The following is an 18,752-nucleotide window of genomic DNA, read 5'->3' as shown; positions in this document are numbered from 1 at the left end:
GGGTTGCTTGTATTGCCGTACAAATGTTGTTCCATGCTGTTGTGGACACCAGGCTCGTTTACCCACCGCGATCACATACTGCCATGTGGGGGAGCAGCTGTTAGGAATATAGTATGCAAGCGGTGCCCCGATTTCACATATATAAATCAATACTTGCATACAGTAATATCTCGCTATGTTCAATTGTGACTCCAATCTTTCCATTACCACTGTCTTCTCAGATTTTAATGAAATATATTTTGCTTTACAGCAGCACCAATTTAAAGTAGCCTACATTTTTAAGCAGAAGCAAAATAGATCTCTTTTTGTTTAACATGGTGATGCATAACCAATATAATTTTGTTGCATATGATATGAAGTTACTTGTCGGTACACTAAATCCAGCACGGAATAATTGGGGAAATATCTTTTGTGTGAAGCCCCTGTAGTTCCAGCCCTCCCCAGCATTACCACATTTTCTGTCTTTGTTGCACTTACAGCAGTGGGTGTGTGGAGTGGTGTGATGTGGTGTAGTGGTGCGTGGGGTGGGGTGGCATAGGTCCCTTGGTGGTGGTACAGGCAGCAGTGGTGGCATGCCACACTATACGGTGGTCTCATAGTCGACACAGACCCGCGGCGGAGCGGGTGGGGCGTGGCGTCACCAGGCGTCTGGCTCCGGATCCGGCTCTGGGTCTGGCGGCAAAAGCAGGTCAGTGCGGCCACCCTTCCACCCAGTGCCATTGTTGACTGCCGCAGTGGCCGCAGCTACCACGGACTGCTGTGTGGCCAGGTGGCGTCGGTGTACCACCACGGCCACAAAAAGTGCCACTAGTGATAGTAGCAGGGCACCGGCCGCCACCAGGTACACCCAGGGTAGGGCCGCCAGCAGGCCACACGCACCCGCCCCCTCATCCACCCCAGTGGGGCAATGAGCAACGCCATCGCACCACAGATCCTGTGGCAGGCACGCCCCGATGTCTGTGCAGCTGTGGGGGCATCGGTCCTTCCCAGCCTCATGTGACGCCGGCCGCAGTGGTCGCCACAGCGCCACCCACGTCACCAGGAACCGCCCTGAGTAATTACCCACCCACTCCACCACCAAGTCACGTGACTGACCCAAGTCACTGCTGGTCCATGACAGAGCCACTGGAGGGCTCATGGTGGTAGTGCTTGTGGAAGTGGTGGCAGAAGTGGTGGTTCTGGGAGTGGTAGTGGTAGTGGTGGTTGTAGTGGTGGTAGTGGTGGTGGTGGTGGTGGTAGTGGTAGTAGCAGTAGTGGTAGTTGTCGTAGTACTAGTGGTGGTGGTACTGGTGGTGCTGGGGGCTGGTGTAGTGGTGGTAGGCAGTGTAATGTTAAGGGCAGTTAATTGGTCCTCCAGGGAGCGGTCCTGGTATGTAAAGTCATAGGTGTGCCATCCAGCACTGAAGATGTGGGTGAACACATCTCGCCGCTGAGGGCACACTGAGGCCAGCGGTGTTGCTGACCCAGCTGCGAACACATTGATGCGTGACGCCACCTGACAGTTGTCCTCTCCTGCTGCAAACCCACGCACTCGCATAAACAGGAAGGAGGCATCCGGGGCAGTGATGAGGCGGGGCAGGGGGGCACAGGGGTCACCTCGCCCTGCCCCCAGAGTAAAGTTACCATAGGACCCCTTTAGGTGCCCCGGACCACACCCTATGCCCACTGCACCCACCACAGAATACTCCCCCTCAAAGAAATAATGAGTGTAGTCGTCAGTGGGGGTCATGAAAGGGACGTTGAAGGTGAGGATCAGCGTGGAGGTATAGGACATGAGTGTGAAAGGCTCGGTGTCGCTCACATTACACAAACACCCACGCTCCACCTGCACCCCAGGCCACGGCTGTTCTGTCATCCTTATGGAGGGTTGGCTTCCCCGGCCACTGTGCCAGCATTCGTGGCGGCGGGAAGAGTTGCGGAATACTGTGGCACACTCTGATCCCATGCGGGAGCGCAGAATACGAAGTGATATGCGCTGGTGTGGCCCCACAGCAAACGTGTACACGCACCGCAGTCGTCGGGATCCACCACGGCCAAACAGGAAGACATCCCTGGGGGAGGCAAAGAGTCTGTCCGGTCGCACTGTGAAGGTTCGGTCACAAGGGCCCCCTCCTGGGGTTGAGTCACCCCACTGCCGTGTGTCAACAAATTCATAACGAGCTAGAAACTCTATGTGTGCTGGAGCAGTGCCAGCAGCATAACGCAGTGACAGTGTCATGGCCGGCAGTGATGACACATAGCTTTCCTGAGGGGAGCAGGGAGCAGCATGGGGGCCAGGGGCATGTACTCCACCACACACCCGTGGCAGTCGCTCTGGTTTGCAGAATTTGCCCAGGAGGAGGGACGTATTGGTGTGGCGAGCATTGGGTCCGTCCATGATGGTGAGGGTGGTGGGGCAGCGAGCTGGAGGTGGCATCTCCCGGTGCAGGATGTGACGGTAATGTAGGAAGTAAAGCCACACCACCTCTGTGCTGCCAGCCATCAGGCGCCACTGACAGGTGGTGTTGGCCAACAAGGAGTGTGCGGCAGCCTGCAGGTAGCCGGAGCGCTGGCCTTGGCTGCTGGCGTGGTACTGACACTCACCCCCACGTCGCACATATGCAGTCGACTGCTGCTCCACAAACTCCACTGACACATCCAGTTCAAAGCCAAAAGTGCGGCGGCGAGGGGAGTCCTGAAAGGGGTAGTCAAATGGTGATGCATGGAACATAATCAGCATGTTTGGTCCACTGGCAGTGAGGGCGGAGAGTACTGTGCCACCCTTACACACCTTGGCTAGCCTCGGGGAGCGTGTGGTGTTGCCGTCATACACCTCTAGGTAGTCATACAGTGAGTGGCAGGCTGGCCCCACTTCCAAACGACGCTCCCGTGACAGATGTGGGGCGTTGCGGTCCTTGATGTAAATAACGTGAGGGTTACGTTGACTCACCGACACCAGCGCCACCTTGCCCTCTGGCACGCGTGTCTGCCGCACCAGGTACTTGCATGACAGGTTGCGTGGGTACATCCCGGGGTAGTTGGGAGACTGGATCTTACAATTCTTCTTGTCGCAGTTCTCAAAGATCTTGTCGCAGAAGGTGTTGGGGAGGTCCTCTCCGCGGTAGCTGGGGCTATAGGGGGGACCATACCGCATCACCGCACGCTCACGCCGCAGGAATCGGTACGCCAGCCGCAGGAGTATGGTGTCTTGTGGGGACATGTGGCCAGGCTGGGGTGGGTGTGGGTCCGGCGCGGTTAGATTAAACACCCGCAACATAACCGTGACGGCAGACGTCTCGGAGTAGTACACGTTGTGGCCCCACGACGCCCCGCACCAATAGCCCGAGCTGAGGGGTCGACTGAGCTCCTCGATCTGCATATGGCCATCAGGGCAGCCACGCCGGGTGTGAGAGACGAACCTGAGGACGACAGAGGCAATGGTGGTCAGTCTGGGGTGGTGGGAGAGAGAGAGGATGAAGAGAAGGAAGGAGAAAGTGGAAGAGAAGAGTAAGATGGCGAGAGAAAGGCATGAGGGGGTGGAGTGGAAACGAAGAATGGAATTAAAAGCTGAAAGAGAGATATTGGGATACGGAGAAAAATACTATAAGAGGATGGGGGAGAAGAAAAGGGAGGAGGGGAGAGATAGAAACATGAAGAGAAAGGAGGAAGACAGGGAGAGGAGAATGGAGAAAACGAGAGATGTGGTGTGAAGAGGAGGAGAAAAGCGACAGAAGGAAGAGTGTGAGGGAGACGAAAATGGAGCTGGAGGGATGTGAGAGGTGGAAAGAATGATGAAAGAAAGGATAGGAGGAAAACTGAGAGAAAAACAGATACTGCAAAAAGCGGGCAAAGACAGAAAAAGTCTGACAGGGCGCGGGGATGGAAGGACGAACAATAAGGACAAGAGCTCCCCCCCCCCAAAAAAAAAAGAAAAAAAAAAAAGATACTGCTACTGCTTAGGTATCAGACTCTGAGTATAGGCATTACTGTAACTGTTATACCTGGCAGGGCAATATGGAGCAGAGGTTAAATAACAGACTCCTTGTCTTTATATATATATATATATATATATATATATATATATATATATATATATATATATATATATATATATATATATATATATATATATATATATCTTGTTTACCTGGTGCCTAAAAGGCGGGCACTTCCGTGAAGGCAGCGTTATAACCTGCACGCGTATACAAACGTCCCTCACCTTATCCCTCCTCCAAAAGGAGGATGGTGGACTGCATGAAGAGGTCAACGTCAGCCCGCAATCCACCGGGTTCACGTCCATAAGAGATTGGGGTCGTAACAAAAACCAGTCCATCTCATGCTGCTGACCTACATATGAGTTGTGTGTGCATTAGTGCATACTCTATCCATCTATCTACCTGTCAGCGCATCTGTCCATCAATCTACCTATTTACCTGTTTGCATCATTTGTGGTCAGTCCATAGAATTTAATCATGTGTCTCCCCTGTCTCTCTCTTTTTGTTTGTCTGTCTTTCTGTCTATCTATATCTGTATCTATCTATCCATCAGTGTAGTTACTCCCCAAGTATCATTTGAGGTCAAGAAAAAAGGATGATCGTGTGTGTCAGTCTCAGTGACATTACACTTGCTTTACTCTAACATGATCTAAAACTTGTTCCACTCTCTCTCTCTCTCTCTCTCTCTCTCTCTCTCTTTCTCTCTCTCACCCACCTGCCGAGACTGAGTTTTTCAATACTGAGCTGCACGAGGTCTCCAAAGAGGTCCCCTGAGGCGATGAAGGTGAGCTGGCAGAAGTGCGGTAGGCTGATCTCGGCGGGTCTGGGCACCTGCAGGTTGTACGTGGAGCCCATCCTGCCATAGTAGGTCCGGTTGCACGCTGTCGGTGGGGAGAGGCGGTGAGTAGGTAGACAGGAAGGCACGACGGCAGGTGACAGGCAGGCACGCATGATGGTGGGTAAAGAGGCAAGATGGCGGGTAAGTATCCTGGCAGGGAGGCAGGTAAGCAGGCAGGCAGCAAGCAGGACGACAGGCCAGTAGGTAAGCGGAACGGCAGGGCGGTAGGTAAGCAAGCACACAGGCAGGCAGACACAGCGGTAGGTAAGCGGGCAGGCAGGACGATAGGAAAGCAAGCAGGCAGAACGGCAGGTAAGAGGGCAAGCAGGCAGAATGGCAGGTAAGCGAGCAGGCAGGCACCCAGGCAGGCTGGCAAAGCGGCAGGTAAGCAGGTAGACAGTACGGTATGTACGCTGGGAGGCAAGCAGGATAGTCGGTATGCAGGCAGGACGGTTAGTAAGCAGGTGGGGCGGCAGGTAAGCTGGCAGGCAGGCAGGTAGGTATGTACGTATGAAAGAGGGCAAGCAAGCAGGAGCAGGTAGGCAGGCGGGCAGGCAAGACGACAGGTAAGCAGGAAGGCAGGTAGGTAGAGTTGGCAAACAGGCAGGCAAGCAGGTGGGCAGGCAAGCAGCAGGTATGCAGGCAGTAAGGCAGACATGACAGCAGCCATGTGTAAAGCAAAGGGCCAAGGGGAGGTGAGAAGATTGGTAACATTGTACCGGGTGGTGCACACACACACACACACACACACACACACACACACACACACACACACACACACACACACACACACACACACACACACACACCGTGGTAAAGGTTAAGGTCGCCAACATCTCATCTGCTGACCGATACACCTGTTGTCATAGTGAACACAATTATCGTGTCAGGCGGCAAAATCTAACACTTGCAAAAACAGTCTTACTGTTGTTATTGCCAATATAATGAGTATATTGTCTTACTTGTGACGTCACAGCAAAAACAACGTAATATCTTCCAGTAAAATCTTAATGGTGATTCAGGTGAAAACTGTGAAATTATATCATCATCTTCAACATCATCATCATCGTCATCCATACTTTTTGTTCATCCTAGGACAGGGTAAGGTTGAGTCCCAGACAGCCAAATAAAACTTGATAGAATAACTAGTCTAAAAATCCTGCAAACATAATCTTTCAAGTGATAACACATCTGACCACGGTGAAATATCTTGTAATATAATGTTTTACTGCCCGTCTGCCTGGTGGACTCAGTGTGGCTTCCCCAACCACCAACTGGGGACCTGCATGTAACCTGACCACTGCGGATGGTATTCTGGAGGAAGACTGAGACTCAGCAAAATGTTAATTATCCGCACTAATGCCTCGTGTAGTCGATCAGCATAACTCAAAGCCTATTTACTGGCGACAGGGAAAACAGTTCCGTAACATGTTATTTTCATCCATCCATCCATCATCTACTCCTGTGCTGCCCCATGAGGAGCGTACGAGCCTGGGGCTAGGCAAGTTGGTCCTGACATTTAAGATAGGAGCGACCAGCCTCACTCATCCCTGAGTGGCAAAACCTGAGCAACAGACCCCAACCATCCCTTGGATATAAACCTGCACAGGCTCTATCCAACTGGAGCGCCTTAATTACCCACTAAACCAACAGGCGCCATAATGTGGTTATACGGTTACCACCCAGCGCAGTAAATGGTTTCCTGGTGTACAGGAAAATATTTGGCTTGTCACTCATTGTAGAGTCACCCGTAGAGAGAAGGATGAGGAAACAAGGAAGTAAAGACAGAAGAGGAAGGAAGGAAGGAAGCACGGAAGAGAAGAAAGGGCAGTCACCCGAGAGCCAAGATCTTGCCGAGAGCAGCACTACATCGAGTGAGTGGATGGCGAGTGCAGCCACCTACCACTAACTTGTAATTTTACTGGTGATATTTACAGCAAGGAGTTAAATCTCATAACAGTACACGTCGCAGTAGTATGTATATTTTGCAGTTTAATTATACTACTGCTCTTGCGGCAGAAATAGTGAAGAGCGCTGCAGTATGACCTGCTACTGATAACATCAAAGTGACGATATAATCATCGTTCGCTTTAATATGTATTTCAGTCTTTTCATCTGTCATCAGTAAAAGACTAAATTACAAGTGAGCAGATTACAGTCTAATTTTATTCGTATCGCCAAGAGATATCTACCGGTATATTCAGTTTACCCTGCTTATGAAACTGTATACATTGTCAGATGATTATAATAATTACCTTAAACATATCATTTTTATTAGCTGAAAGTCACAAGAAATCTCATTAAATTAAATAATCACAGCGATATGAGACACATTAATATCCTATTCATGGAACGTCATAAATATTATCAGTATTTAATAATCCTTTAAAATGAACAAAAAGCAAACATCAAAGCAAGAGAGAAATTTAGCCTTTCACTTTCTTATCACTAGTACACGGTGACACGAGAAGATATTATACAGAAACCTCTGTCAGTATTCAGTATGACAACCAATCCATTAAACGGATATCTATATCAATTTGCTTTTCTAGTTGCTTCTACTTACCATTCGATAGATTTTTCGAACTCGAGTGGTTAGCTTTGGCTTTCACTGCTACCTTCAAAGAAAGATTTCCTTCTCCAATTGAATAATATCGTTCAGGAGCAGCAAAAACAAACTCCAACTGACATAATCGAAATGAAGGGGTTACACGTACAGGGCAGGTGTCTGCAGGCTGCTCCTGACACGCAGAACCACCAGAAATGTACTTTATTCACACCAAATGATAAACACAAGCATTAAGCGCGTTACTGACAGCTCCCTATATCGTCAGAAATAAAAGGCCGTACTGAAAGACATCTGACTAAACTCTGGTAATATTTACTACACGACCCGTATCTACTTGGAATACATTTTCCCTCTTACAAAACCAAGGCAAAACTATAAATGAGGAAAACGAAAAAGGAAAAAGAAGGTGGTGCCTGGTCTGCAGTGAACAACTACCACCAATACATGCAGTGGGTGAAGAGTTTTGACAGTGCAGGCAATATGATGTAGGCTGATCTAATGTCAGCATGAACCATCACTTCCCGTATCAGGCAGCGGTAAGTGCTGTGAGCGGCATGTTCGTCAGAAAAACAGTGAATAATATATATATATTGTTATTTTAATATTATGAGAAAAAGGAAGAGAGGAAGATGAAGAAAAAGGAGGAGATGATGATGAAGATGATGATGATGATGATGATGAACAACAATAACAACAACAATAATAATAATATTAATAATAATCTATCTCTACAGCCGGACAATAACACTAAAAAAAAAAATAATAATAATAATCACTATCATTATCATCATCATCATAATTATCAGCAGCAGCAGCACAGTAGCATCATATTCATCATCGTCATTATAATCGTCAGGGAACCAAGATGACTATAACAACTAGAATGCACTCATAGAGCGCATACCTCCGCCAATCCCACTGCCATTAAAATGGATTCGGATCCGGACCCGTGGAGATATTGTGTGGAATACATAGGATCCGGATCCGCCCCAAAATTTAGTCAATTCTTCTTTGGCGCATGGCCCACCCTTCCACAAAATTTCATTGAAATTCATTGAAAACTTCTGGAGATATTGTGCGGCCCATGGCCCACCCTTCCACAAAATTTCGGTGAAATTCAATGAGAACTTTTGGAGGTATCGTGTGGACAAGCAAACAAACAAACAAACAAACACAGGTGAATACATAACCTCCTCCAACTTCATTGCCGGAGGTATTAATGAATTCCAAAAGCAGCGGAAAACAGGGGGGGAGAGAGAGAGAGAGAGAGAGAGAGAGAGAATAAGTACTAAGACCTGGTGGTAGGTGCGTAGGCCAGAAGGTAACGAAGACAGGTAGGTGAGGAAGTACAGTAGGTAGGTAAGTAGGTAGGAAGGGGGGTAAGTAGGCAGGCAGACAAATAATTAAGCAGGGAGATAAGTACCCAGACAGGCAGGCAGGCAAGGATGGAAGTAGTGGCTTTGTAAGTAGGTAGGTAGGCAAGGAGGTAAGTAATGGGCTTGTAAGTGGGCAGATAGGTAGAAAGGCAGGTTGTCAGTGATGTAAGTAGTAGGAATGTAAGTAGGTAGGTAAGTAGGAAAGCAGGCAGGCAGGCAAGTGGTGGATGTGTTCACTGACACGTGTAAATTAAATGAGCGGGTGGAGAGGCAGGCAGGGGGGGAGGGGAGAGGGAGGGAGGGGAGGCAAGGAGGGAGGGGAGAGGGAGGGAGGGGAGGCAAGGAGGGAGGGAAGAGGGAGGGAGGGGAAGCAGGGAGAAGAGAGAGAGAGAGGGGGGGGGGCAAGGCGGGAAGGGTGAAGGAAGAGAAGAAGGGAGGAAGGGAGGACGGAAGAGAGGGAGAGAGAGATGAAAAGATGAAGGAAGGATGAGAGGGAGATAAAGTAAGAGAAAGAGAAAAAGCGCAGAGATGGAGGGAAGAGACAGGAAGGGATGGAGATACAGAGAGAGAGAGAGAAAGAGAGAGAGAGAGGTAGGGAAGAGAGAAAGGGAGTGGGAGGACGAGAGGGTGAGGGAGGGAGGTAGGGAGTGAAATGAAAAAGACAAGGAAAAAGAAGCACAAAGGGAGGCTGGGAAGATGGGAGGGAAGGAAAAGCGATAGAGAAGGGAACGGAAGGAGGGACTGCCACAGAGAGACAGGTTAAATGTGTGTGTGTGTGTGTGTGTGTGTGTGTGTGTGTGTGTGTGTGTGTGTGTGTGTGTGTGTGTGTGTGTGTGTGTGTGTCGCCACCATTCTCACAATCACGCCACAACTCAAGCCCTCCTGCCCTTCAGAAAACACGCGTGCAAAATTGAATGCCTTCTTCTTGGGAGCTCGCCTGCTTCCCAAAAATGTAAATTAGTATATACAGACTTTAAAAAAAAAAACAGCATCACATTATTTTCCACGAATGAAACTGATGTATAAATAAACAAACACGTCAATAAAACTCATCACCATCTTCGCCCTGTTACCCTACCAACAACATAAAATAAATGAAATAATAAAAACATCCTCCTCATCATCATCACTGTACTTGATATTGACAAAATTAAAGGCACTTATTACTATTCCTCCTCGGTACTATATTCAGGGTAAATCCAGACAATTTTAATCAACTGAGAGAAATGTCACCAGTCAATGAAGAAAAAAATAACTACAGTTGAGCAAATTTCATTCTGGCTTAGACCACACTATATTTAAGTATTTCTCTTATTTTATTTATTTATTTATTGCCCAAATGGTTAAAATCTACCCCCACTGACCCCTTTCGCAGTTACGTACTGCCACCAGGTGATTTAAGTAACACCTTCAGTACAGCGACCTGCTCTGCTACCACTCTTGTTAAGTATGGACGATTTTATTCAACTAAGGAGGAGCTTTTCCAACCGAAGGGGTTAGATATTGTTTTTTTTTTATATCTTCACTACTTCTTTTGCCCTAAATTGGGCCAGATCTTCATCCTTTTGCAGCTGATTTCACGTAGTCCAGTGACAGAAAAAGGCAATACCACGGCTCCACATCCTTTCCATACCATTACTTCACGGCTGGCACCACAATCTAGTCTAAATCTATTCTTGCAATTCAGTACTCAAGGTGGAGAGATGGTAATTGTAGAGTATACGCAGAGATTCCTACGCGAATGTGTTTGTCCGGTAGCAGTGTGAGTAAAACCAGCATGAATGTACTCTTTGCCAGACACTGCAAAAGCTGTGACTGTACGACAAAGATTTTTTTTTTTTCATTAAATAGTTGCGTTTCATTAATTAGGTGGCATCAGGGAGCGGAGAGAAAGAGGGAGAGGAGCAGTTAATGAATGTGGCCACACGCGATTCTAAAACCAACTGAGAGAGAGAGAGAGAGAGAGAGAGCATTACAGAACCTCGAAAACGGGCTGGCAAGTTTATGTACAGAGTTGGAGGCGTAACTAAATTAAAAACCACTACAGGATATTACAAGCCAGAATTCATGCGACTACGCTGGGGAGGGGGAACGAAATGCAGTCATTAGCCCATTCAGAACGAGGTGGTAAGTTGGGGGAAATCGTCAGGTAAGTTGGGGGAAATCGTCAGGTAAGTTGGATAAAATAGTCAGGTAAGTTGGATAAAATAGTCAGGTAAGCTGAGTAAAATCGTCGGGTAAGCTGGAGGATACTGTCAGGTAAGTTGGGGGAAATCGTCTGATAAGCTGGGTAAATCGTCAGGTAAGTTGGGTAAATCGTCAGGTAAGTTGGGTAAATCGTCAGGTAAGCTGGGGGAAATGGTCAGGTAACAACAAAAATAACTTATGCACAGGCCATGATAGGAAAGGGTTCAGTGAAGTTAACCCCTTCAATACCACGTCTCCTATCAGCTGAATAAAATCGTCTGGTGGCATCAAAAGTACAGGGTGGTCCGTACATGGCACTCCAATAGATTCTCGCCCGACGGTATCTTATTTATAACTGGGATGGATCAGTCTGCTGGTATGGGCAATGGTGGGGCACTGAGAATAGGAAATGAATATGTGATGCAGAGTAGACTTTAATACCATCGACACAGCCGTCCCCGCAACACACGAGAACCGTCCTGCGTGGTGAAGAGGAGCGTTATATACGGACCAGCCTGTATACGAAGGGTTGATGTGCCTTTGGTGCTTTTATTATGATGTCACTCCTTGGATGAACGAAATCGTCTGGCCGGATAAAGATTAATGTAAAATACTGTCCTTGTTTAGCAACTTCAGTGAAGGAACATGATTTTGATGAAGAAAATCGTCTGATGGCGGCACAAATTTATCTTAAAAAAAAAAAAGTCCCTTCACTACGAGGTGGAGCCTTTGCTGAGTAAAATCGTCTGGTGGTGGAAAGAATAACGTCAGACGGCTGGAGGGAGCTGATGGGGACTTTTTTTCTCTCTCTCTCACTAATCCGATTACTCGTTTCAAAAATCCCATTCCTGCTACCACCGTACGATTTAATTCAGGTCAGGACAGACCTCTGGCAACCATGAAGGAGGGGTGATGGGGCTGTATCAGTTTCAGCTCCTCTGCAAAGGTCTCTCCAAGGCTAAACAAATTCGCTTCAAGACAGCAAGAACAAAGAATAAAATACGTCATTACAGAAGAGGTTTAGAACTGCCCACGGCTTTACATCTTTACTGTCTCATCAGGAGGGTAGGGGCCCGGGGCTAGGCTATTCAGTTCACACTTTTAAGGAAAAAAATAACCATTCGTTCGCCCAGGTGACATGATGTGAGCAATAACAATAATATAGGAGAAAACTCACCCTTTTAGTTCAATGTTCTACACACTATTATTATTTGTACTGCCACATTTTACTCCGTTTAAGAAAGCACCCTCGTAACGATGCAGATTAATGGCGCCTGTATTTAGTTCCTTTAGGCTGAAAAATATCCTCTAAAGTGAACAAAACTGTTTGGGCGTAGCAAGAACAAAATAACATATACGTCACCGGCATGAAGGGGTTACCGTGCCACAAGCAGAAATATACCGGAAATAAGTGCTACCCAGCCTCCTCCGCCTCGCTCAGTGCAGTTCCTGAATATATCATTACGCTGGCCATTTTTTCGTCACAATGCAGTGAAATACACTATCAGCTCACTACAGTAAAGTATAGTACTTCAGGTATCATTACAGTGAAGCACAGCAAAGTAATTACAATCAAGAATAAATCACCACAACATTTAAATGCTGGAGGTACCGGTACGTCATTGCCATCATAAGTCCACATCATAACATTACAAGTGAAGTTGTGGCGAAGTACACCTTATGTACAAACCACCAGATGAAAACATTACAAGTAGAGTTAAAGTTAAGTACAGCATAATTACGCTGCAAAATACATCCTAGCACTTTTGTATGCATGCAGGATGTTCACTCGTGCCGTCATACCAGTCCACATCAAAGCATTACACTGGAGTACATAATAATTACAATGCAGTGGGGTACAGCATAATTACAGTACAGAACTCATCGCTATGGTACTCACGTGTGCACGCCGGTGGTTCATCAGTACCGTCATGGCAGTCCGTGGCACCGTCACAGTAGCGGTCCAGCCTGATGCACTGTCGGTTCTTGCAGGGGTACTCCGCCACGGTACAGGCGGGTGTGGCCAGCGGGACCCACACGCACACCACCAACACACCAACAACGCACACCAGCCACCTCTGCAACACCACACGAACACGGTTAGTTGCTAGAGCCGTAAGTGGGTGGGTAGGTAGGTAGGTAGGTAGGCAAGCAGGTGGGTAGGCAAGCAGGTGGGTAGGCAAGCAGGTAGGTATAGGCAAGCAGGCAGATAAGTAGGTAGGTAGGTAGGTAGGAAGGTAGGTAGGCAGGTGGGAAGGTAGGTAGGTAGAAAGGCAGGCAGGCCAATGATTAGGTGCGAATAAAAGAAAGAATGAAGGAAAGAAGGAATGAACAGGGGCGAAGGTATGTTAATGAGAAGGAAGGCAGGAAGGTAGATCAGTGAGCAGGTAAGAGAACAAGAAGGAAGGTAGATCAGTGAGCAGGTAAGAGAATGGGAAGAAAAGTAGATCAGCGAGCAGGTAAGAGAATGGGAAGGAAGGTAGATCAGTGAGCAGGTAAGAGAATGGGAAGGAAAGTAGAGCAGTGAATAGGTAAAGGTACGTGCATTGATGTGAACAATGAATACCGCAGAAGTACCCAGCGTTATAAAATCAGGCAAAAATCCTTTAAGCCTTTTTCAATGTCACCATCACTACCATAACTATCACTTTCTCCATCGCCAACGTAATGAATACCACCACTATCGTCATTACCACCACCACACCTACTGTTATCACTACTACTACTACCACAGCACCATTGTCATCACTACCATTACCTAAACCTCCACCATCATTACTACCACAACTACCACTGACATCACTACCGGTACGACCCTTGCGCGCTGTGCTTCAAAGGGGATATTGTATAGAGGAACCTCAGATGTGCATCCTCGCACCTACAAGCAATTAGGCCATGTACAACAGACGGCACAGCTTGGTCCATTTGTCATGTCTGGCACCAACCGGCCTTGTACAATAGTTCAGGACAGGCTTCAACACACGTGTAGATCTGTATAACGAAATTCCAAAGCCAATAGCCAACGTGAACCATAACCTGATACTCGCTACGTGTGACAACTTGGCAGTGATGAGTCCACGAGTGTAGGCCCCAGTTCTGCGCGGCACAGATGTACTTTCATGAACATAAACAGAAGTTGTCTATACTTCAGATACGTGGTCCTATATCGTTGGTGCGTCAACTCTGCCGGTAATAGCCCTGCAGTTTCGATATCACTGGTAACTTAATATATACATGCACATGCGCGGACGCTCTGTAGGATTCCAATGTTCAACAGAAAATCTAATCTTTTTCGCTGAGAGGTGGCGTAAATAGTTCTTTATCTTAAGATATATATCAGCGCCTGAGATGACGTGCATTCAGGAACTCAAAACAAAGCGGTTCTGTTCAACACGTAGGGCAGCCTGGCGGGCCATACTGAGCCCCCCACTACCCCTTCATGCACAGCCATCATAACAGTCATAGTGATAAATTTCTTAACGAATGCTTTATATAAACAAGACTCCATAAGAAATAACTACTGTCACATATAACTATTTTTTCCGTATTATTCACTTTTAATAATCATTATGATTTAATTGTAATGTGTTCGGTAGATGTCTGAGTCGAGACAAACGTATATTCCATCAATTCTGAACAGAACTTATGCTTAGGAGGGTTAATAAATGCTGCCGTCAAAATGGTCATGTTGCCGCACTGGTGGACTCAGCTCCACCAAAAATTTGAAACGAACTGGACCAAAGTCAGTTCGTAGACAGACGGCACAGGCCACCATGACCTATGTATCCCATTTACTCCAGGGACATAATCTGTTTTATTCTTGCTATCATCTGACAGTTTCATTCACCTCAAGACAGACTTCCCGAAAACAGCCTTTATAAACTAATTCATTGCAAGGAGCCATTGCTATGCTGAATAATACTGTCTGGCATCAGCCACAGCTTCAATGGTAGTGCCTGCCACCACCTTCCTCCATATGGACACACGCAGGGCCCCGTCTTGCCTGCCTTACTGATTGGCGGGGAAACCAGCAGTGTTGTGAGCCTTGACGCAGAGTCGGAAAGCGAGAGGGGAACACAGGAAGAACTGCATGGTCACCAAGTGAATCATGACAGCTTGAATTAAATATTAAACTTTCTATGTTTATCAGTATGATCCATAATGATTCTGGTTGTTTATTATAGAACATTTCAATGGTTATTTGTGTGTTCCTACGTGCTTATCGTACTTCCAATACCAAAAATACATTGTTTTCTTGGCTTTCCAGGCAACATTTGTTGTATGTCATTCTAATGATAAATTAAAAAGATATGGGCGAGAAAACCATTAAAGTGTGATATTTATAGTAACATGAGAGAGCATTAAGGTAAGTACAATAACAATATATATATATATATATATATATATATATATATATATATATATATATATATATATATATATATATGTATGTATGTATGTATGTCCGTTTGTGTGTACCTGATGAATCTATAAATATATCCTTATAAACAGAACACTACAGGGTAACACGCACTCCAAACCACTACATAGGAAGTTTTAGAGCCTGCTAAGCCCACGACACCGGCATAAACCTATTCCCTATGTTGCAGCGTTGGGGGTAAAACACTGGGTTCACAGGCACAGTAATGAAAAAAAAACTCCAGCATGCAAGTGTTTCAATATAAGGAAGGGAGAGGAGGAAACTGAACGAGAGAGAGAGAGAGAGGCTAACCCTTTCCTGTATTTTCTTCCTCCATAGGGAAGGGTAATGGTGTACATGGTGGTACGTGTCTATGGCCCTATACTACCGGGCCTAATGTTCCCCCAGGCGCCTCACCCTTTCATCACCTGCTCCACCATTTTTCTTGTTAATGAGGTCTTTTAGAGGGCTGAGTCCCTGTCTTTAATCTTTGTAATGGGCAGGGTTTCACTTCCGTATTTAGGTTTGGGTACAGCCGCAGTGTGCTGGTAGTTACACGCATAGCACTGCTGGCTACTATGCTGCCGGGCAGATAACGCCAAGGTTCAACTCCTGGTGCTGGCAGGTGGAACCACTTGACTCAGGTATCCCTCTTCCCCTTTTGGGTTGGCAGGTGAACTGAGTCTTAGGGTAACAACGTTTTAAAGTACGATACTTGCAGTAAATATAATACACGTATCACAAAATAATCTATTTCCATTAATTAGACCGTTTCTACCAAGTTTTGGCAACCTGTACAAAATTATTAAACTGGGATAAATTATATCTAAATATATATACTAACTAGAGGGGCACTCAGTGGAAAGCATCTCTCCGACAAGGGCAACGTAATTTCCAAACCACTCTTCATAATAAGTTAGGTTTTTCATCACTGATTAGGGTTTCGCAGAAAGTGTTTTCCGGATCCAGAATCTCTGATACGATCCGGATCGGTCCCAAAAGTTAATCGACTGTTCCCTAAGACATGGGCTATCTACCCACCAAATTTGGTCCAAATCCCTCCTTGAGTTTTTGAGTAATCCTGCTAACAAACAAACTAACAAACAAACAAACAAACAGGGGTGAAAACATACTTTCCTTATCTGAGAGGACAAACAAACAAAGGTGAAAAATACTCTCCTTGTCGGAGAGAACAAGTAACATACAGTTCATTTACATTAACGTGGGTGACATTTTCGTCCTTTTACAGTTTATTTTCCGTACCTCTATGGCAGAATAAGACAATACCAAGGTTCTATATTCTTCATGCATCACTTCTTCGTGACTGGAGCTATATTCTTGTGGTAAGTTTTCGATTTAGCTCAACACTCAAGACGAGGAGACGGAAATTTTTGGCCAAGCTAGAGTAAAATTTGTATTGAGTAACCAGCAAGTCCCGGAAGCATATTCATAAACCCTATTACACTCAACATATGTATTAGATTGTTTATGAGCTGAGGCTGGAGTGGGACGCCTTTACGTGATGGCACAGGTACAGCCGGGTGGCTCTTTGACTGGTTATACAAACGACTCTTCCATCCCCACGAGGAGGCTGGTGGACTGCAGCAGCGGGACAATTTCAGCTTGCAGTCCACCACGTTCACATTCTGATGGACCTGGGGCTATACGACTACTAATACAGTTTATACTTTTATGCCACTTGAATAAAACTGCCTGACGCTTCAAGACCAAACCATACTGAAGAATACAGTGAAAAATACGACTAAACAAAGTATCTCTTGACAATAAACCACTTACATTGAGAACTGTCTGTTGTTGAAATATTACTGGCTTAAGATCTCTGACGACTATTGGCCCGGTTCCCAGTGTGACGGTGAGATATTTTTTTTTATTTTTTTTTTACTCATTCGATCAGATGACGTATGCTTTTATAGGCCTCTATTAAAGGTGCTGTGCCTCCCCCCCCCTTCTCTCTCTCTCTCTCTCTCTCTCTCTGTAAACTTGCAAGTCATCATGCTGGTGATGCTTGTTGGGCAGGTGTGTAGGTTTGTGGGGGGATGGGTCGACGGGCAGGGTGGGCTTTCCGGATGACAAGGCAGGTGATGGGCTTATCCTGCTTGCTTTGGTTTAGTCTTGCTACCTCCAGATGATTACATTCAGCTTGGGAGAGATTTTTCGAACTGGAGGGGTTAGATCCAGCCTTCATTAAACCCGTTACTCCTCGGACGATCGAAGAAAAATCGTCTGGTAGAAACAAGAATTACCTAAGAAAAAACCACGTCGTTGGAGTGAAGTGGTCAACTCCTTGCATCTGGTGACGTATCCTATTGTATTTTCAACCCTATCAGTACCATGACGTCTTTTTTTTCTTTTTTTGCTACAGTCAAACATTTTATTCACGTCTAGACAAGTTTCTCGATATGGAAGGGTTAGAATTTTCACTAACTTTCCCTACTAAGGGGGTCACCTGAAGCGGAAAAAAATCGTCTGGTAGCAGCACGAATAAGCTGCAAAAGAGATGTCACTGAAAGGATTAATTCCTTCAAACGATTTTACTCATCTTACGGGTGACATTCTGTAGCGTAGAGTCCGTGAAAGCCATACCTAACCTCCCTCCCCATTCCAAAAGTGTCCATTGAATTGATTTAACCTCATCAGGGTGGTGACGTATCCCATTTTATTTGTATTTTTAAATTCCACAAGATAATTAGTCTTAGGGAATACATTTTACAGTGAAGGGCGAGGCGAAATGTAAATCTAACCAACAACACCCACATCCAGACCGAAACATCACTTAAAACTGAAAAAAAAAAAAAGAAAGAAAGAAAGAAAGAAAGAAAATAGAGGTAGCAAGAATAAAACAGGAAATACACCGAATTCAAGATCCGCTGCAATTCATGCTTGGCGGCACCACATTCTCAGACATTTATTGCACCTGTCACACCTTGATATTCTCTTTCATGTTAATTATTTTTAGCAGCAGATTATTTTGGCCCAGTAACATACATCAGTATCATTATGATCCGATTTCTGTATGTTTGTTGTTACCGTAACACAGCAACAATGGCGCAAAGTAGCGCAATTTTTTGTTAAGGCAAGGTACCATTAAAATGCTCTAACTTGAAGTATAAAACAATTTCCATTCCATTCGGGCCACCGATTCCCGAGTTATGACTCATCTCTAGCCTTTTGCTTCAAATTTAGTTTTTGCTTTTAGTGGAGGGGATGGATTCGTTTTTGGTCCGGCACTGAAATTACCAGCATGACAGAAGAGAGAAGAGTGACCTGTTTGTTGTACTAGAACCCTCTCGCCTCCCCTTCCTCCCTCATTATACTCCTACAATTGTATACCATAATGCTATTGTATAATTTATTATATTTTCAAACT

At 45.9% G+C, this 18,752-nt stretch overlaps 1 protein-coding gene across 1 annotated transcript; it reads right to left on the bottom strand.

Annotated features, from left to right (window-relative positions):
- Nucleotides 1-637: 637 nt before the first annotated feature.
- On the bottom strand, nucleotides 638-15,054 carry LOC145401912 (uncharacterized). Its single transcript, XM_080274018.1, has 6 exons — nucleotides 14,957-15,054; nucleotides 13,890-14,040; nucleotides 12,845-13,022; nucleotides 4,690-4,855; nucleotides 1,347-3,398; nucleotides 638-1,172 (listed from the first exon to the last, which is right to left on the bottom strand). Exons 1-6 carry the CDS (start codon nucleotides 15,052-15,054, stop codon nucleotides 638-640), a joined length of 3,180 nt encoding a protein of 1,059 aa, XP_080130144.1.
- Between the last annotated feature and the right edge of the window lie 3,698 nt (nucleotides 15,055-18,752).

Source organism: Coenobita brevimanus, chromosome 57 (assembly GCF_032717465.1).
Source record: "Coenobita brevimanus isolate Jiangsu-jjx chromosome 57, ASM3271746v2, whole genome shotgun sequence".
In the NCBI taxonomy this organism is placed as follows: Eukaryota; Metazoa; Arthropoda; class Malacostraca; order Decapoda; family Coenobitidae; genus Coenobita; species Coenobita brevimanus.
This window is presented reverse-complemented; position numbering and strand designations above follow the sequence as displayed.

Bases quoted from the DNA above. Each gene is read 5' to 3' on its own strand.
- LOC145401912 (XM_080274018.1), bottom strand. From the start codon at position 15,054: ATGATTCACTTGGTGACCATGCAGTTCTTCCTGTGTTCCCCTCTCGCT. The intron at 14,041-14,956 runs GTAAGGCAGGCA...TGTGCCGCGCAG, and splicing joins GCTGGTTTCCCCGCCAATCA to AACTGGGGCCTACACTCGTG. The intron at 3,399-4,689 runs GTGGGTGAGAGA...TGTCGTCCTCAG, and splicing joins GAAAAACTCAGTCTCGGCAG to GTTCGTCTCTCACACCCGGC.